Raw genomic sequence first — 21,493 nt, forward strand, 5'->3', positions numbered from 1 at the left:
TGGCACGGTTCAAAATATAAATAAATAACATTTATTAATTCTATAAAACCAAAATAAATAGCAATAATAAGTTAATAAAATAATAAATTCCATAAATATACGTGTACGCTATAGTGTATATAACCTTCACTGAGTCTCTGTCTAATGTAATTTCAATCTTTTTGGTTGGAAAAGTCACACTTTGACTTTTGTTCCCTGTAATCCCACTAAAACACACACACACACACACACACACACACACACACACACACACACATGCTTTGGTTCTGAGTAGAAAACCTGGTCAGTGTCAAACACCTGGTCAATGCCACACAGACCAAAAGAGGAAGGATGGAACACAATGGACACACTGTAAAATCCTGAGGCTTAATTTAACTCAAGAGTGTACACATGAAACCAAATGGACCCTTTAAATGAATGATCACTGTGTACATTGATGCCAGTGTCTTCATTGTATTATTTCCTCATCCTTCGACATCCTTGACAGACTCCAGACATTATACAGAATTATGTTTTTGAGTGGGAGTCGGACAGTCGGTGCAAATAAAATGACACCTTGCCTTCCACCCTCTACCTTATACGCAACCGCACTTCCTGGCAGAGTGCCTCCTCACAGTGTGGTAGATCATGTTGTCATCCAAAAACGAGAGGTCGTCGTCAAACGATGTTGGCCGACAGCAGGCGTGCGGTGGGGTGTCTTTGGGCGGAAACTTCCTGTTGTTGACGAGATTGTTGAGGATCTTGTCATAATTGCTCTCGGACTTTCTGCAGGGTCCGGAACAGTACCTGAATATCATTTCCTCACCGGAGCGGTAGCCCAGTCCAAGGTCTGACACGTTGAGGTGGATCTGTTTTAGCACACAGCCCTGTCCTCGTCCTCTGTCGCCTCGCCCTGCACCTCCTACCGAGCTATTCGCTCGTCTTCTCCCACTGCTCCTCCTCCCTGTGTCTCCTTCGCCGGCTCTCCCCTTGCCTCCTGTGGTCGTCTTGCTTGCCCCTTTCTGTCCTTTCTTTCTCTCTCTCCTGCGTCGAGTCCTGCCAGTGCCCACGACTGGTTTGGAAAGGGGTGAGGTAGAGGAGGTCTGGGAGGATGAGGAACGTCGCACTCTACTGATGGTCACTTTGATGAAGTCCACCACATCCTCAAACTGGTCAGGAAGGAGATCCTCTGTGGAGTCTGTGAGTTCATTGATAGAGATATGGGATTTCTGATTACATAACACATCATGAGGTTATTCTTCCACATAACATGGGTAACTGAAAAGATATACGTTTGTCTCCCACTTCACAAACTAGTGTGAAAGTAGGATTTATCATTTAAGTGCATGAAAATAAATTTCATGTGAAAAAATGTCATAAGAGGCCTTGGCCATGGCTCAATGGTCCAGGCACCTTGGCTGGTAATCCAGTCTGGCAGGTTCGACTCCCGATCCCGACGGCCTTTACTGCATGTCTTCCCCCCATCTCTCTCCCCATTTCCTGTCAGCCTACTGTCTGTCCCTCCATAAAAAAAGGCAAAAGCCACAAAAAAAAACATGTCATAAAATCTATCAATAGCCTGCTTATTATGTATGTGCCTTATTACATTTATATTTGGGTTCTTGCATGGCAGTATGTACTAGGAATACGTAGTTTACAGCTATTGAGATTGAGAGATGGATTGTGTGCAAACGATGACAGCCCCTGGGCCTGGACCAACCATCCTTTATTTCCCACGGTATGCCCACCTTTAGTTTGCTTCACAGCTCTAGGGAGAAAAACGTCTGGATTTAATTGTGCAGTGGCACAGTAGGTGCATCTACCCTGAATGCTTTGCTCTTTCTGTGTGCCTGACAATGAGGTGATAGGTATAGGAATGTGCCACAAGAAAGGATGAGATAGTGGGTGTGAAAGACATGGCATGGAACCAATTATAACCACAACGCACTGAGGGACGCTAGTCCTATTTAGGATTGTCTGCTTTACTGGGAACCTTTGGGAAGCCTTCAATGCATGACTGTGTCATTGAAGTATAAGGATATTTATATAGGTATCAAGTCTCTAGACTCTCTAGACTAGAGCACTGGATCAAAGTGCTCCTTGTGGGTGGTTCCAAGGGGTCCCCAGCTCCATAGTATAGGATTTATAGGAACCTGGATTTAGGAACCAAATGGGCCTGCAATCCCAAGAGTGTAAACAAGTGTGTTATCCTTCAGCCCAAATGTCTGTTTGGCTGTATTCAATCAATCAATCAATCAATCAATCAATCAATCAATCAATCAATCAATCAATGTTGTACAGTTCAATTTTACACTTTAACTCTAGGATTTAGCAGTGTATTCAATCAATCAATATCAATCAATCAATCAATCTTGTACAGGTCCATTTTTCACTTTAACTCTTAGAATTTAGCAGTACTGTAGATTCACCTAATCATCCATGCCTTTTAAATAAAGAGCGTACAGAATCACTGACAGATGGAAACCATAACCACTTACATGTTTCTTCATTAACCGACGCCTTTTCCCCGTTGTGCGTGATAACCGGCGGTATCTCTGGGGAAGTAATAGATATGTTGATATGGACTGGCGGGAGCTCACGTGGTGAGGACCGTGGTTTTGTTTTCACGGGGCTCCCGCGCACGGGACTCCCGCGCACGCTGCTCAGCAGGATCAGACAGGTGGTCAGGCTATCCCATAACTTCATTGTCCACTTCAGTCCGAGAGAAAAACATGTCGTAATACGAAAACAACAGACATCCCTTTAAGTTTAGAGCTCCGTGCACCTATACGTCAATGTCAACATGTTTCGTGTATAGAGGAGATGGAGAGGGTCGCCTTCTTCATCACCTCGGGCTCTTGTCGACATCCCCAGACGTCAATCCAGAGCTCAAAACGTCTGTTTGAATTTGACGGAGATGCGTCATTATTTAAATAAATTATCCGTCAGTGTGTTCGCCGGCGCTGGAGCCTCAACAGGTAAATTGCGAGAAAATAATGAAGGAAAAACATCAACTGAAGGTTCCTCTTCCGGACTGCAAAGTGTCCAAATATTTTAATTTGCATATATATAAAAGGGAAAAAAAGGTTATTCCCACAACCTCACTGTACTTCATTCAGCATGAATGTGTCGGTAAGCAAGTATATCCTTTAGGCTATGTGGGTTGTCTGTCAGTCCATCCCTCCCTGCTCCATCCATTGCTTGCTTAGTTGCTTCTGAACTGAGTGTTGAAGTCAAGAGGCAGGTTTATAAGGACAGATGACGTCTTCTAGCCCATCCTCTATCTTGTTCTCTCTGTCTGTCACAACTGGCAAACTCCCACGCTGCCCTGTCTAAGGATAAATGGCGTCTGTTCATTGAATGACGAATTGCAGAGGCAATAGCAATAGTTAGGAATGGCAAACCTAATTTAGGATTGAGATCAAATATGTTATAGGCTATTCTATAAGTATATTGTAGCCTATACATGGGTTAAGTTACAAGAGTAATAATCAGAGTGAGTGTGATTGTGTGTGTGTGTGTGTGTGTGTGTGTGTGTGTGTGTGTGCGTGCGCACGCGTGCGTGTGCGTGTGCGTGTCCAGTGCCTCTCAAACTTTTGATGTACCCGGGCCCCCATTGAAGATTTTATTTTTAGCATAGTTTCACAGTTCACACTTTTCCACACTAACATTACAAAGGTCTTGCTTTTCTTTTGTAGCCTATTTGGTTGGATGAAAGTTGACACATGTTTTTAATCAGCCATTCAAAACACACCAAGTAGATTGAGTTGCCACTTAAAATCACAACGAGCTTGAAATCAGCAGAACTTCTGGAAACTTCTCTATGTTTGACGGGCGGGAGGATTTAGAGAGGTCCTATCTCGCTACCAGTGGGTATTGTTGTAAGGTTTCAACAGGACAAGAATTTTGCCTTTAAGTTTAATGCTTTGATTGACACACGTGAGAACGTCTTGAGATTGGTATGTGCAAGTATTTACTGTTTTATTATGTAACCTAATCTAAGGTGCATGAGGGAAATATAATTTAGCTTGACTTTACTTTCAAACCTAAAAGGCCACATTCCAAGTAGCCTATAGGCCAGTGGTTCCCAAAGTGCGGTCCGGGGACCTTCAAGGGGTCCTTGAGGGGGTTCCAGGTTGTCCCCATCAGTGAAATGAGTGGCTAATGTATTCAAACATAGCAGATCTAAAAGTTCACAGTGTCTCAACACGTGAGGTTGTAGATCTGCTATCTTTGTGGTCCTGTGGAAATATTTTTGAATAGTTTTAACAAAAATCTTCTTATTTTTCTTATTTTATAAACAGCTTTTGTCCCCACACGTCTCAAGATTTGCCATTGACAATAAAAGGGGAATTCAGGTCAAATGTCCGCTAAATCTTGTCCCCACACGTCTCAATATTTGCCATTAAAAATGAACGGAGAAATTAGGTCAGAATTCTGCTAAATATGATGTAAATTAAACATCAAAACATTAAATGCCATTGACATTGAAGGGAAAACTTACTGTGAGATGGAGGATGACTGATTTAAGCAGTCACACCTGGCCTGAGTCAAACTAGAACTGGACTCAGAGCTGGGTGTGGCTGCGCACCTGTTGTGCATGTACTTGATCAAGGCACAACAGGTTAAATCAGTCCTCTCCACAAAGACTCAGAAAAGAGCTTCTGTCTGGACAGTGGGGAGCTATCTGCTTTCCTGTGTAAAGTGTCATATATGTTGAGTTATTCCTTGACATGGAGGAATAAAACAGTCTGTGTTGTGTCCTTCCTTGCCCTGGGTAGTGACTAGTCGGTCACATTTGGTTACAAATGTGACAGTCTTAGTCACTAGTTTTATTCCTCCATGTCAAGGAATAACACAACATATATGACACTTTACACAGGAAAGCAGATAGCTCCCCAGTCCCCACTGTCCAGACAGAAGCTCTTTTCTGAGTATTTGTGGAGAGGACTGATTTAACCTGTTGTGCCTTGATCAAGTCCATGCACAACAGGTGTGCAGCCACACCCAGCTCTGAGTTCAGTTCTAGTTTGACTCAGGCCAAGTGTGACTGCTTAAATCAGTCATCCTCCATCTCACACTTACGTATATGTAAACGAGTAAATCGGCTAACCAATCACATGTTGGTGGGAGCGCTTGGGTAAGGGACCACCTTATGTACCTGTAGCAATGTCAAATGTCCTCTAACATAAATTGATGTACGATGACAAGAGCTCCCCTCATTACACACAGGTATGATTTTTTTATACTAAATAAAGACAATTTAGTAAGGATCAGAGCAAAGGAAACTACTTTTTATTACTGAGACTTGCATGGCGGGGGCAAAGACCAGAGTGAATGTTGGAGCTCTCATGGGACTTTGTGTGTGAGTCACTGTATGCGTGCCAGGAGTGTTGTAGGTACTAGGTAGCCTACTGTAGATTGTTTGTTTTACTCTAGTTTACTGTACACAGCAACAGCATGCCCCTGGACATTATTACATTACCCTCCCAGCTGTAAAGTGTTAAGCATATGTAGCACAGAGTAACATGGACCCAAAAGATGGGCTGAGATAATCTAATCCACTTTATGATATTTGATTCAAAGTCCAGACAGAATCTGCAGCTCTCAAGTTAAAGAGCAACAAAGTAGAAAATGTATATAATTAGAAGTATAGTAGTCTTGAGTTGGGGACAAAATCAGGTCAGAAAGATGGTTTTCTTTTTTCATATTCTTCTTTCTTTTCTTTTTGGCTTTTGTGCTTTTATTGATAATTACAGTGAAGGCAGACAGGAAAGAGGGAGAGAGAGAAGGGGAGAGACATGCAGAAAAGGTTGTCATGAACAGGACTCAAACACGCAACACACTGTCAGGCCAGAGCCTATGTGGCATGCACCTGGACCACTAGGCCAGTGGGTGCCCCTTCATATTCTTCTTTTCACCAGCACACAACATGACCTGAATAATGTGTTTTCATTGGAATGGCACACTTTGGCACAGTCAGGGGTCAAAACTACACTTCTCAAAGGTGCCCCCCCAGTAAGTTAACGAGATGGTTCAGCTGGGTGTGATCAAAGAAGACTACTGAATGAACAATAGAATCACAATCTTCATGTTTCAATGGCTGTGTAGACTTCTGTGAAGGCGTTTCAACTTTGCTATCCAAGGTCTAAAGTTAACTAACTACTATACTGTTTACACCATGTTTTGTGAAGTTGTATATCAATCAGTTTGAATAGGTGTAACTTTGTGTTTAATTTAATGAATGTATAGTTTATTTTGATCTTTTTTTCTGTGAGACATTACAAGAATAATTTGTTCTTTTAATCTGATCGAAAAGGTATAGGCAAAGGTTTGTAGTTTATTAATGATTTATTGTGGATATGATTTCCAGTCAGAGCAGTTTATGCAGTTATCAGTAGCTAGGACTTTAAGTTCAAGGTCACAAGTGATCCCAAAGGTCATATTGCAATCATTTGTGTGTCACACTGGTCATAATTTGCCAAAATTATTTACCAAAATTATTTGCCAAAATTATTTGCCCCCCAAAATTATTTGCCAAAATTATTTGCCAACATTATTTGCCAAAATTATTTGCCAAAATTATTTGCCAAAATTATTTGCACAGCTATCTTTGATCTCACAGAGGTGGTTTTAGAATAGCCCAAACATTTAGACTCTCATAGAGGTTTTTTTCGATTCTGACGAGAGAGAAAACAAACCTCTACAATCTAAAATCTAGAGTTGCAAATTGCGGCTAGCTCACACGAACCTGTGCTTTCTATTGTTAAAGAGGACCTTCCCTCTAGAAAAAGGTGGCGTAGTATAGTAGGCATTAAGTGTATTTCATTATTATTCCCTCAAAAGTCCCCCCTGCTACATTTATAAAGAAGATGTTTAAGTAGTTGGTCACATCAAGCTTGTCAGTGATGAGAGTGTTGTTCAATTTGATGTTTGTAAACCTGGTTTTCAGTTTCTGACCACAGCCTAGTTGGTTGTTGAGTAGCTTCCAGAGGATTGTTTTTGTTTTTCTCTGCTTTATCATTGATAAAGTATATTTTTGCAGATTTGGTCATGGCAGTTACAATGTTTCTTAGCTTGGTTTTTAGATTGTCCCGCTGAGCTTGGATCTGTCAAAGCACTTGGCAAGCTTTGACTTGCATTTGACTTGCATTTTAGAGCTATACCGGTAATCACTTAGAACAAGGCATCCCTTTCCCTTTAGCCGCTCACTTAACTGCATGGAAATACCTCATCCTCAAGCAATTACTCCCTTGCCAAGCGGCAACTACGCCAAACAGACAACCATTTCCTCTCCTGCATAGGCTGAGGTTGAATCGGGGGATGACCTGTGATTAAACCTGGCCATTTTGGGGTTTGACTCACATATAAGGGGCTAATTGCATGGGTCATTTCACCCCTTATAATGGCCCCAACATGAAACTACAGCCCTGGAATGGCCGAGTCCGTAGGTGGGAGAAGGTGACAGCTGGAATGGAGGACTGATTAGGAACTCTGCTCCTGGAAGACTATTTCATTACCTCCTAAAAAGACTTTGAGTGAAATCTTGGCTAAAGAGGGGTGATATATTGTCGATTTGTGGTCCCATTTATGTGCTAAAAAGCCTGCTTACAATTTTGTGTTCCACGAGGTGGAAGATACAGGGTCAATGAGGCAATTTATTTTAATTTATGGTAAGAGTTAAGACTTGGGGGCAAGAGTGGCTGATCCTGAGTCAACCCTCAGGGGCAACTTGAATCAGAACAGTGCTCAATTGACTTTAGGTTCACTCAGTTGAACATGTGGATTGTCATCAATATTCCAATATAATGAAACTTCTGGTATGAGCAATTTGCTATTTTACCAAGCTGAGAATAAATGTTGTAGGCATGTTACATTGAATACCTTTTATAAGCACCTACAGCCTTTGAAGAATTTGTTTTAAACAATTTGGGTGGTATTATGAAATAACTATAAAGAACCGACTTGACAAGCCACTGTGATGTTTAGAATGTATCGACACCACATGTACTCTGGTGTTGCTAAAGCATCATGTGTTGAAGAGATCTGTTATGAGAAGGATTGGTGGCCTGACAATTTGAAATATAGGTTTTGAATTTTAGGAGTCACCAGGGGAACAATCTTTTGGTTAAGTAGAATTGCTATTAATTCTGTAATGTAGTGTAGTTATGTAGTTATGTAGTGACTCTGCTAGTCTGCTTGCAATTTCAGTGTTGTCTCACATTTTGGCCACTAGGTGGCTGTATCAGGACGTGTCCAAACCTTTCTCAAAGGGGGCCATATTAGAAAATATTACACCCAAGGGCCTACTACATAATTTAGCTTCGGATTTAAACAATTCTATTTAACTATCATCATCAATATTTAATATCAATGGTCTTTTGTCAGATGTGTGCTGTGAACAAATATTGTATCAAAAAATATATATATACAACGAACAAGGAGCACTGACAAATTATACTCTGGGAAATGCCCAGGTAAAAAAAAAAATAATGTAAAAATGTCCCGACCCATACTGACGAGCAGGCCGTTCATAATACAATTCAGGTATGAAGCTGCTGGCCGTATAACATTCGCTCCAGGGCCGCATTGAAAAGAGCAATTCTCACCAGAGATTGGGAGTTAATAATTGTGATTGTGCAGGCTGAAAATGCTTTCTCCTTTGTTATAATAATGTGGGGAGAATGTTCCAGCTACAATGTCTCATACTGTTGTCTGGCTGGACACAAAATCACGTTATAAGTGACAGTAGCTATAACCTATATCACAGGTTGATAAAATTATTGGTAGGATGAAATACTTAACACGAACATTCCACTCCACTCCTGTCCTCAGAGCTCTCACTGAAGTAGCAAGGAGGGGGGTTAAGGCTCCCCCTAGTTCCCCCTATCCCCCCCACACACACCTGGAGCCGTCTATATCTATAGTCTGTTCTATAGTATCAATATTATGATTGGAAAACAACTGATTATTTTGTAAAGGATGTACTTGTTGCTTGACGCTTTTAAGCGTCTTATGTGCTAAAGATATAACTAATATGATTGAAATACAAAACTAATTGTCTCCACCAGGCCGAATGTGTGGCCACGAATGTTTTGTTCCCTGTGACCCTGTCTATCCGTCCGTCCGTGTGTCCATGTTAATCTCTGATTGATGTGAAACTCTGTACACACACTCCCTGGATGCCAAGCAGAGCAGAACTTCTGCCCCAAATGTTTCACATCGGCCTGTTATAGCACCATATGTTTTACATTACTACATTTTGTCATGCAAATTGTGTCTTCATCAACATTAATCCCTCAACTTCTACAGATTCCACTCACCAATGAATCAAATACTGTACGAACATTGCTGTCCCACAATACAATCTACATGATCACTTCTTCTAGTTTTCTCTCTATCCTTTTGATTTCCAGCAATTATTGTCTAGAGTCTAGACCAGTGGTTCCCAAACTTTTTAGCTCAAGATACAAAAGAGAAATCAGATGTTTGCTTGGGACCCAAATTAGTGAAAATAGTTCAAATAAAATGCATTGAGAGAGCCTATCTGCCTTTATTTTATATAGTACAGCAGAATGAGACAGGAAACGGGGACAGGTAGTGACACACAGCAAAGGCCGCCAGGCTATAAGCATTATAGCCTATTGTGGTATGTGCCTTAACCAATAGGCCCCTCAGGGTCATTCTGGATGTCAGCTGCCCTTTTTCTGGCACGCTCAAGCTTGCTGTTACTGAAAATTATATTGTACATTTGTGTTTCTTTCTGACAGAGACAACGCCTTGTTTTACATTTGATGTGGCAAGCATCTTGAAAAAGGTCAGACATATTGGATTTTCAGGTGGCTAACAAGCTTTTCTGAAAAAGTCGGTCCTAGGTTTGTATCACAAAGTGCCTGACGGCTGCACCCCAGGCCTGGGAATAGGCAATCAGGCCTGGCGGAGAAATGTACTCAGAGCAGTGCACTTTTTAGTGGCTAATAATAGTGTGAATACAGATTGGTGAAAGGGAAGGTAACAGAATAGAAATCACCACAGCTCTGAACCCTGTGGTGAGGTTGATTGTGTTACGGTCCTTGCCAGTGTCCTGTGTAGCCTATAGTGTTAGTATGTCTGTGTGTGGGCATAGGATTGGTTCCTGGCTTTCCAGATTCTGGTATCTCATCCTAGGAACAAAATGAAAGCAAGGGACATGAGGTCACGTGACTGGACCGGACTGGACGCCGGGTCTGCGCCATGACGGTCATGGGTGGCAATTCTCGCAACGGAAGTTCGATGAAATGCAACATGGCAGTGGATGGAGCCGGCTGGACCAGCTTTTGAACAAGCATTATTTTATGAACGATCGACCTTTGAGATATAATCAGTTCAGGATATAAAAGAAGACATATCACAGGTTGTTTTCCAATCACTTACTTTTCGATGTGCACAGTACATCATTCTTTTTAGGCATCTAAACAGCGGAGGGTATTGTTTCTGTCTCTGAGGTATCGCAAGATTTGGTGGCCAAACAGGAAATGGTGAACAGTCTCGCGATACTTGGCACGTTCAGAAACAAACTTTGTGCTCTTTAGATACCTCTATAAAATTACACAGTGTACACATTGAAAAGCAACACAGCAGGCAATGATGTGTTATGTCATTTTTCCCTTTTTTTCCCTTTCTTTTTTCAGGAAACGTTACTTTACAATGGTCTCATGGTATCTCAATGGTATTCAGAAAGAAACCAAATTCAACATTTTGGTTTTAACATTACATTTTGGTTTTAAGATGTTGATATTAATTTTGTATTCATCCTTAGGACCCCCAAATCACACCTTGGAAAGCATGAGTGTCTATCTCAAACAAAGTGTTTTTTGACTGGGGGGGGGGGGTCATAATTTGACCCCCCTATTAGGATGTATAAGGATGTTGATTTTCATTCATCAGCCAACACTCCCCACTGACAGGTAGTACCCCCCCCCCCCCCCCCCCCCAAAGAGGACGTATAGTGCCTTAGTCCTACTCCAACTCCCCCACCCCCCCCAGGAAGGATGATAGAGGGCCATGAGTGTCCATTTCAAACAAAGTGTTTTTTGACTGGAGGGTCATATTTGCCTGTCATAATTAGACCCCCCTGTATTAGGATGTATAAGGAATAGGATGTTGATATTCATTCATCAGCCAACACTCCCCACTGACAGGTAGTCTCCTTTTCATTTACATTAAATGGGCATGTGAACTCAAACCCACAATTCAACATTTTGGTTTTAACATGATTTGATATTCATTTTGTATTCATCCTTAGGACCCCAAATCACACCTTGGAAAGCATGAGTGTCTGATGGAGGGGAATGGAACTGGTCGGAATAACGTGTTCCTTCCACGCGGTACGTCCGGCTGGGGAAACTCCCCCATGTCAGGTGAAAAGAAGCAGCTTGGACTCCTCATGCATAGAAGGAAGCATGAGGTCAGTCCGCTGCCCCCCCCCAGGTTGGCAGAGGAAGTGTAGCGCCCAGGATTACATTAGATACTGTAATTGACACTGGGGGAAAAAATGGGTTGCAAAATCGTGGGATAATTCATTCAGAAATAGTGTTTGTTCATAATTATGCTTGTCCACTCGGCTCCATTGACTCCAATGTATTCCACCAGAGTTTCAGCAGCAGTTTGCCACCAAGTGTTACGAATCTGCAGGCTGGAATTGCAGGGTCTCTCTGACGTTGGCGACCTTTCCTTGTAAGTTTTCTTGATCTCATCTCAGTCACATACATGCCTGACTCCAGAAAATTATGTTGGCGACCTTTCCTCGTAAGCTTTCTTGATCTCTCACATACATGCCTGCATCTTCTCATCAACCTCCACTCTATAAAAGTCTGGGTCTTCTCCCCACGCACTGCCAGATTGTTTCACAGTTCTCTGTGCTGTAATGCTTATTTCTATAGTATGTTTATAGTTGTCTGCCTGCCTACATGCCCACCTGTTTGCCTTCAACTCGTGAGTTGAAGGCAAACAGGTGGGCAGATGGGCAGATAGTGGCAACCTGCAACCTGCCTACCACCTCAACTCCAGCCTACAACTGAATATACAGTAGCTGATCTACAAGCTCCCCTTTGGACTGGTCGTGTCTGTCAGTTTCTTAATCGTGACAGATTGTTGGAAACTGCTTGTTATGGCTTTTGATGGTGTTGTCATCTGTGCTTGCAGCTGGCAAACCTTTTCTTAAATGTTTTTTTTTGTGGCTTTCGCCTTTATTTTATATATTTTATGGAGCGACAGACAGTAGGCTGACAGGAAATGGGGTGAGAGATGGGGGGGGAAGACATGCAGTAAAGGCTGTCGGGATCGGGAGTCGAACCCGCGGCACACTGCCAGACTGGATTACCAGCCAAGGTGCCTGCCCTGGACCACTGAGCCATGGCCCAGGCCAGTGGCAAACCTTTTCTGCAGATTGTGTCTTGTTGATCAGTGTTACCTTCCACCTAACCACTTAATCATTGCTCCAATTCTTAGCACAACTCTAGGTTAAGAGGACAGGAATCAGGATGTTCTCCCCAGCACCATCAAAACCACATCAAGCTCATGTTTATGTACTGTGCAGCTCTGATGATGGTGTCATTTTTAAGGTAAATCTCACATTTGAAAAGATTTTCTTTCTATACATCTGTACTTTGGTATGCACTTCCCTCTATACTATTCCCTCAACCCTATTCCTAGTTTAGAGTTGTTACGATTGGGGATAGCGTTAAGGTGTGTTGGTTGTGGTTGTGCATTGGGGTTAGTTTAGGAGTTGGAGTTAAGGTTGATGGAGCATAGGGCTAAAGGCCTATTCAGACTCCAGTTTTAGGTGATAAGTTGTGGTCAGTAAAAACAGATGTGAGCGGTGAGTCGCTTACCACCACAGCGACATCATGTTGTAGTTTTCATTCATGTTCCAGTTTCATACTTCAAATTGCAGCTGTCTGTAGGTGCCCTTTGAGAGCGGTTTTGAAGGAGTCAAGTCTTAATGACTGTTGGTAGGGCATTCCACATTTTGGTGGCCGAATCTGGGTTGTACATTGTTTGTTGCACTCCCTCTGGTGTTGTGGGTGTGGACTTTGTTAACATTAAAGAAGTATTTAGACAGGTACATGGGTATCTTGGTGGTGTATCGAATCTTGTGGACCAGACCCATTGCAAGATGCTGTACTCTGTCGTCGACCCTAAGCCATTCCAGCCTGTCAAAGTGGGAAAGAGTGAGGTGGGTGAGGCCGAGTAGGAGCCTGACCAGTTTGTTTTGGGAGGTCTGGAGCCTTGTTTTAAGGGCCTTTGAGGTGTTTTTGTTGACCAGTGAGGAGATCCTGTAAAGGAATCTTGTTCTTTGGTTGACTTTTTTGATTACGTTGGTGGCCATTTTATCACCGGAAAGATGCCTCCAGGATGGAACCTAGGTAGGTAATTTCATCTTTCCGTGTGATAATATTGTCACCCACTCTAACCTTCTCTCTGTTTTTACTCTTCACCGCTCAACGTTATTTCAGCTCCGGTGGTCAGAGGTGGTCACCTCACCACCGAAAAGCCAGAATATAAATAAGCCTTAACCCTGTCCCTAACCCGTGTGAAGTGAGAGGCTCTCTTAATTATCATCAGTACATCAGTAGCCTACATCATCAGGGCGTAAAATAGACACTATTTGCTCAGACACTATGATTTAAAGTAACATTCTATATTCATTGTGAATGGGAATTCATTTGTATTCACTCAAAATCCTTTTTATTAGGATATTATTAGCCTAATAAATTAAATTAGGCTAATTAAATTGATTAGTTCGATTAACTGTGGCACCCCTATTATCAATATAGCCTTAATATTTGGTCAGAGGTCTAACAGACACAAAGAACCAAAACTCTGCTACGTATGATTGGTATCTATCTGTCGTTCGTTACAGTTGTTATCCATCCTGCCTCTGCTCCAAGACAGGAGTCCATCTGTGGCCAGTGTGGGGATTAGACGCTTATTATCCTCTTAGTCCTAAATGTCCCCACGTTCCTGACTGCGCGCTCCTCCTCTTCGCTTCCGTCTCACACATTTACAGACGGGGCGACAAGTTAGCTAGTCGAAAGGGTCGAGATAACTGCGTAAAAAACATTTTGCGGTCCCATTGGCGTTTTCTAGTCTTTACCGGTTTTAGCGGTCTTTACGCATTTGTACAGAGCGCCTGCCGTGCGCTCGGCAGTGTAGAAGTAACCGCGTCTGCTCGTTAATGTGCCCAAAACCACTGATCTTTTGCAGACTGTAATCTCATCAGTGTCAAACCTTGCATGGTTGCCTTCGTTCGTATTGTTGACAGTTTCAGTTCCGTTTGCCTTTCTCTGGCTGGTTTTTGAGCCAAATTTATGGACGAAAGCAGCTTTTAATTTCACCAAAACTTTATTACCGGTATCTAAATAGCCTCAGCATTGTTTGTAGGTTAGGCACGTTAAACGGTCGATTTAAAATGATAATTTAACCCTTCACGCTTTCGCCAAAAGAAGACATGGAATTGAAAGAAAAAAGTTGTTTATGCGTACTTTTTTTCACAATGTGCGTTGTTAACGTTCGTGTCTACGCAAAAAGGACAAACAAATCTGGTAAGTAGTAGGCCTACAAAATTCGAATTAATATGAGCACAATAGTAATTGTATTGGCAGGCTACTCCTAAAGCAACAAAAACATTCTGTATTCATCACGTTCCATAATGTTATTCGCACGTGCATATAACCTGTCTAACCTTGCATTAGTTTGATTAATTAGATAGTATTGCTATTGCTCTGTTGCTGTCGCTGGATAAACTATTATAGACTAACAACACAGCTATATTTTTAGATCTTTACTGTAATGTATTCAACATAGTATCACTTCTATATATTTTGCTGCTAGATCATTTCGACGACCCCTTTTCAGCACTGGACAGGCAGGACAGCACAGCTGCATTTAGGCTACCTCATTTAAATAACTACGCTCACTCAGTGGCAGCGGGAAACAGATTCTACAGTAGACTATTGTTTTCGTTGTCCCTAGAATGAGGGACTCAACCAACAAACTTCTTTCATTCATGCATGCCAGGTAGAAGAAAAAATACACACTATTTTGCAGGATAGTTTGAGATTATTTTGGTCCCATTCTGAAAGAAGGTCTACTCTAGGCCTATCTCAAAGGGTCCAGATGAGTTATAGCCTCATTTTGTCATGAGCCTCCAGTTCAGCTTGATCAAGAGAGTCAATTGAATGCTCAAATGTCTGTTCCAGTCAGACTGTATAGTTGTGCTGGAAGTGGTACTGCCATGTGTAACTAGCAATAATTGACACACCTTTAGACTGTTGATACAATCCTCATTTGAGAGACATTTGGGGTAAACATTTGCATGACCCATGAAACAGTGCCTTCGGCCCTTCCCTTTATTATTATTATTATTTTATATTTGGCTTGAAACGTCAACCAGACATTTCTCAGGAAGGAAGAAGAAGTGCTGGAACAGTGGAGCTGGATGTTTTCACTCCCCAGATGTGATTTCATATAGAGCTAATCTTGCAAACGGCTTGCCTAATCAGTGCCAAACGTATGCAATTTTGGAGTTATAAGTACGTCACAGATAAGTCATAGATGACTAAGGGGCGCTAGCCCCCCTATATACAGCTTTTTGTCCTTAACTCGTGTCACATTTGCCATTGACAATGAAAGGAGAATTTACGTCATATGAACAAATAGGCTTTTTGTGGCAACACAAACATTATGCCATTGACATGGCATAATGTCAATGGCATTTCTAAACAGTGCAACTGTTTTAATTCAGTTCGGGGCTTTTATATATCACATAAATTCAGTTGTCATCTTACATGTTCATGGTGAAAAGATTTTTTTAAACATTAAACATTGTATCATGGTTAAAAGTTAATAACATAAGTTGATTAATTCATGAAGAAGTATATTAATTTATTATTGGATGATGTACGACGACAAGAGCGCCCCTCACTTCACACGGGTGTGATTTTTTTTAAATCAAAAGCTTTGTGGCCAAATCTACTGCAAGTTTGACCTCACCAATTCATAAGCTTGATACACAGGCTCGCTTGTGGTGATAGTTTGTGATTTGGACGCATAAAGGTCACTAAAACACATCGTTACAAGTTCCTAGTGACGTGGGAAATATCCAGAAGGAGGTTGTCCCTCCAGTCAGTGAGCAACTTCATTGAAATGAGTGGGTGGGATTTTCTGTGACTTGATGAAAGGAAGAGAAACAAGCACTCAATTCAGTAGTCAAAAGTAATAAAGTGACGGGTGCATGGTTCAGGTAGATACAGTCCATAGAAATTATTAGCACTCACATTATATCCAATAGGATTGTTGTTTATTTTTCATTTCCCCCCCAACAGCAAACAACCAAAAAATGCTGTACCCACTCCGGATATTATATAGTAGATGCTGGTCACATAATGTCCGAGATCCACATTGGAGCCATGCTGTGATCCTGAAATCCACATAATTACCTAGTTTTCTTATCCATTATCTGAGCTGAGCTCATTTGACTTGAAGTTCTGTATTAAGGCTCTGCACCCTAACATGGTCATACTACATTACCCAATCCAACAGAATATCCCCCCAAAAACGTGTATGTATGTATACATCAAATCCTACAAATGTATTTCTCTGCTGTGACTCGATCCCAATCAGAATCTACAGGATATCATGATTCAATGATCATGGCAACTTTGTCTGTTTCTCTTCAACAGATCGTCTGAGCCCTCCATTGGACATTCAGCTAGAGACGGTGAACTGCACAGCCTTCAGCGTGCGATGGAAGATGCCCAGACGTCATGTTAGCACCATTACTGGATACAAGGTAAACACAAAATCTCCGCCTCTCAGCCTGCATTCTACAAAATCTACAAATCTTTTATCTCCAGCTGGAAGGAGATCCTTTCTCTCAACTTGCACAGCTTGTTATCCAGGGATTGTATACGTTGGCTAGAAGGAGGTGGTTTGCATGCTGCCTCAGGCTTACTACCACCTGCATGGAAGCCTCAAGCCTCCATGTTAGGGCCACCCGCTGGCGCTATCTGTGTGTATTCTCCATGGTTCATGTGCAACAAGGAAATAAGGAATCCTTGTGGGAAATTTCTGGATTGGCGCAGGCTTTGGAGGGCAAAATAATATAGAGGGGGAAATGTATTGGAGGTGAATTTAATGTATACGGTATGGTTTGTGAATATTGTAATGACCTTTGGGTTTCTGATATGATCTTTTTTGCTGTTGTGGCAAATGGCTCACAGAATTACCCAAACAAACTCACTCCAAGCACAGAAGGGAGGCGGGGGTGCTCCCTCCAATCATCCTCCTTACCTTTTTCTGATCTAATACTGTATACATTTAATAAAAAGAAATCACTCACAGTCTGTCCCAGTGACTTAAAAAAACACACCCCATAAAATAAACTGAACAAGGACAATAAACACAAATTCCGCCAGTTTTTGATATCCTGGAAGGGCAAAGTTTTTCATGCAGAAATACCAAATTAGTTGCTGGGAATTGTCACACAAAATGTTGTAAGGATAACATGCAGTTACTGGCAGAAAACTATCACGACTTGATTATGGTGTCCGAGTGAAGCAGAGTTGAGCAGACAAAAAACAGTCCAGAAAAATATCACAATAGTGCACTAGCAGGTGTACAGGATTCAGGAAGGAGGTTTCTTTCCTTCCTTCCTTCCTTCCTTCCTTCCTTAGTTCCTTGTGTTTGTTTTGAGGAAGCCATTAATGGAGTCTGGATCAGTTTGACAGTGTGTGCTCTACTTTTGACCATAATGTCTGAGCTAAGAGGATTAACAAGCTAGGCTAGCTAACTAGCAAGCAGACCACTCATAGATTAGCATGTGGGTTCAATTAGCCAATGACTTTGGCAGTTCATACATAAGCCTGTTTCCTCATAGTATTTGCTCCTAGATGCCTTGTCTTCATGGTCAGTGTCAAATGTTTGGGATGTTACCTAACCTTGGCAAAATAAATCAGGCCTCATGGTCACTCAGCTGCAATAAAACAATATTAAAAAAGTACTTGAAAACATCCTGAGCCAAAAGACTTTCAGGTCAAGCAGGAAAAATAGACTCACGATTTGAAGCAAAGGCATACCATATATGATATTCATACCATATATTAGTTGACATACCAAATCAACTTTCTCTGCTAACCTTAATAGAAATTACTGTGGTCACTGGTCAGACTCATCTCATCTTCTGAAATATGGCGGCCGCGATACAGGTCGCTCCAATGAACTGCAGCTGCCAATGAGATATCTAAGTTTCTAGTGACTGAGAGTCAGTGGATAGATATGCCATGGTTTTGTTGGTTGTTGGTTGTCAGGGTAACCTCATGACCAATGACCATGAAGCCACTGTCAATATACTGTATATGAAAACAAACTTTTATTGACCAAAAGAAAGTCCTACTTTTAGAAGTGAGTGTCTCTCAATTCCCCCCCCCCCCCCCCCCCCCCCACGACCACAAAAAGGTCTTCAAAGGGTCATAAATACAACTAAAGAAATCACACATTCTGCTGCTAGAACCCTCCCTGTGGTTGTGATTGACCATAACCCCACATAGAAATACTTTGAAGTCCCCATACAGGGTCACTAAATAATTCCCATGTATGTGTGTAAACACACATGTGTGTAAACTGAGAAGTAAAGTGCACTCTTTTATATGCACAGGGACATACGTGAATAAGAATTAAAGTTTAACATTTTAGGGTACAGAAGCAGTCGGGTGGCTTTATCTCTCTGTCTCTGCAGCTTAGTTCTTGTGACCGTAGTCTGACTGAAACGGGAGTGAGCGAGGCTAGCTACAAGCAACTTAGACACTATAATGCTACCTGGCATCTAAGTTGCAATACCAACCATTGACAGCCCATTCATTGAAACGGAAGTCCTATCTGATTGTATTAAAGAACGTTAAACTCACCTACCCTATATTGCAGCTTTACGGAAAGCTTGGATTATTGTCTTTGTTTTTGTCTCATGATAGAATGAAGAAAGTGCCAGCACTCAAAATATGTCCTTTTCACATGATTTTATTTACCTCTGACGAGCAGACAACGTATGCGTTTCGGCCTAGTCGGCCTTCCTCAGCGTTGTTTGTTTTTTTTTGAAAAAAACTGAAATACATGATATGATCTACATCTGTCAACATTCTGTGCAGGTGATTATTTTTCTAATAGTTCGAGTTTGGAAGCACTTGTTTTCAATAACGCAACGTCCTGCTGCCTGCTGCCTCCTTTGCTTGTGCAATTTTGAAACACGTGATATGCAGGTCAGTTTAGCGATTTACAATGAGCTCTTCCAAATTTGAACACTTTAGAAATTCTCACCTGTACAGCATTTATTGACAAAAATGAGGATAACACCAAGCTTTCCGTACAGCTGTGGAGTTTCAACTGCCGCTTTGTCCTAGGACAGACTCGCGGTCCATCCAATACTGGTCCAGTATCTCCCCCCACCCCTATTATTCACTGGAATCTCAACCACTGGACTCGTGAATCATTTATTTTTATTTTTCAAGATCTTTCACACACACAACTCTATTAAAAGGTGCACTTCATGGCCGTTTATGTATTGTACTGTGTGTGTCTTAACAGGTGTTTTACACAGAAATGAAGAATAATAATCCTGTGAGTAGTGCATCCTTGCTGGAGGTTCCTCTCAGCTTGGACATGCTTACCACTGTGAGTACACTGTCATTTGATCAAAAGTGAATGTGTAATTGATAACAAGTTGAAGTCCAAGTGAGGAAGGAATATCCGCACACCGTGTAAAAGAAGTATAACATTTTGATTGTCTGGTTTTCATCAGGTACCTGATGAAGATATTGATGATGAAGATATGATGGAAATATTCCTTACTTTCTTGGACATTTTATTTGTTATCCGTCACCAGCTGACTTTGTTTGTGGATTTGTGTGCTTTACCATGTACTGTAAATGATACTAATTTAAGTAAAACATGTTCATTCGTATAACTGGTCGAATCAGTAGCTAAACTGGTGCCAGGTACCACAAACCCTGCCTCATTTAAATCAGAGGCTCTATTATAACAAATGGGGCCGGATTTAGCAATCAGGGGGCTCTAAGCAAAGGATTGTCAGGGGCTCCTCCTGCGCACGCGCGAAAGATTGGCCGTGTGTGCTTTGCAAAACGGCATAGAGACTACCAGGCAAAACGGCATAGCAAACAAAGTGTGAGCTACCCCACGCCCCAACTGTACAATGCATGTACTGAAAAAACTGTGCCATTAGCTCAATCTCAGGGACGTGCACAGGGATTTGGAGGGGCAGGGGCCGAAATTTGAAAAGGGCTCTTGCCTTTCTTACCTTGCAGAATATGGGTTTTATTTAGGGGTGCTAGACACATTTTGCGGGGGGTGGGGATACAAGGTTATACTAACTATACTTGAGTCAATCAGTACAAATCTACACTCAGTATTGAGCAAGATATGAACATTGAGTAAATAAGCATCTGTCAGATTTTGTCTATGATCTTATCAATCAGTACAAAGCTATATTATTGAGAAAGATGTATTAATAACATCAATTCCCTGATGAGATCATAGGAAACAAATAGGCTAATTAAGAAGATGCCATTACTATGCCAGTGCAAAACAAATACATTCACATTCATGTAATACTGATAATATAATTATTTAAAGCAACACAGAAGCTTTAGATAAAGTATGAGAACATTTTTACTTTGTTCATCAGGAACAATATGGAGATTCGGGAATAAAGTGCTTTAACTTAAAACATGTGCCCACCGTGGCTGCCTCACTGCTTTTAGTGTATTAAACAAACTTGGCTGTTCCCTAAAGTGCTCTAACAAGCAAAGTCCATAGACTGTAGAGAAGAGAACTACTGTGCCTACCTTTTTCACTTCATTCGAGTGACGAGTCGTTTTGTTTGTGAGCGGAGCGGCTGTGCACTAAACTATGCATGTGTTCAGCTTGTTTGTGTTTTGTTTCCATTGTGTGTATAATTCGACTTCGATCTACAAGCTTAGAGCAGATCTACAAGCTCACAACACGTCGCGTTGTGAGCTTGTAGATCTGCTCTAATTCTGCAGTGCACGCATGCACGGCACAGGTGGATTGGGAGGAGGAAGCGACGCACGGCCGTCGGAGGACCCCCTGTGGGGCCCCACACCGACCGCTGCGACAGAACGGGCTGCAATATTAGACATTTTTCAGGGAGAAATCTCGGGCCTCTAGCCGTCGGGGCATAGTTTGCGTAGCGCTAATAACCGCCCCTGTTAACAAACAGACAAACTGGATGAAAACAATACCCCTCCCTAAGCATGGTGTAAAACAGGCAAGACTATCTATGCTTGGTATTGGAGCAATACTACTTCTTCCTGAAACACAATAGATGTTATGTTATGTTTAATTTCACTAATTCTGGAAAAATCAAGTGCTGAAGAATGGTCCTTTTCTGTCCCCTTCTGGTTGCTATACGCACACCCAGTACAAAACACTCGTATTGGCT

The 21,493-nt window shown here is 41.7% G+C and overlaps 2 protein-coding genes across 2 annotated transcripts in view; one reads left to right on the forward strand and one right to left on the reverse strand.

Moving 5' to 3' along the window:
- Positions 1-357: 357 nt before the first annotated feature.
- Positions 358-3,134, reverse strand: LOC308317599 (glial cell line-derived neurotrophic factor-like). Its single transcript, XM_080766731.1, has 2 exons — positions 2,478-3,134; positions 358-1,177 (listed from the first exon to the last, which is right to left on the reverse strand). Exons 1-2 carry the CDS (start codon positions 2,683-2,685, stop codon positions 576-578), a joined length of 810 nt encoding a protein of 269 aa, XP_080622857.1. The 5' UTR covers positions 2,686-3,134; the 3' UTR covers positions 358-575.
- Positions 3,135-14,342: 11,208 nt separating this feature from the next.
- The window catches only part of egflam (EGF-like, fibronectin type III and laminin G domains), a 37,078-nt gene continuing 29,927 nt past the window's right edge, over positions 14,343-21,493 (forward strand). The window contains exons 1-3 of the mRNA XM_080766025.1: positions 14,343-14,564; positions 16,704-16,813; positions 19,600-19,686. Of these exons, the coding sequence (XP_080622151.1) occupies positions 14,471-14,564; positions 16,704-16,813; positions 19,600-19,686 (291 nt within the window). The 5' untranslated portion in view covers positions 14,343-14,470. The remainder of the gene's footprint in view (positions 14,565-16,703; positions 16,814-19,599; positions 19,687-21,493) is intronic.

The sequence above is a fragment of the Protomyctophum bolini genome (genome assembly GCF_963924005.1).
Source record: "Protomyctophum bolini genome assembly, chromosome: 6".
Classification (NCBI taxonomy): Eukaryota; Metazoa; Chordata; class Actinopteri; order Myctophiformes; family Myctophidae; genus Protomyctophum; species Protomyctophum bolini.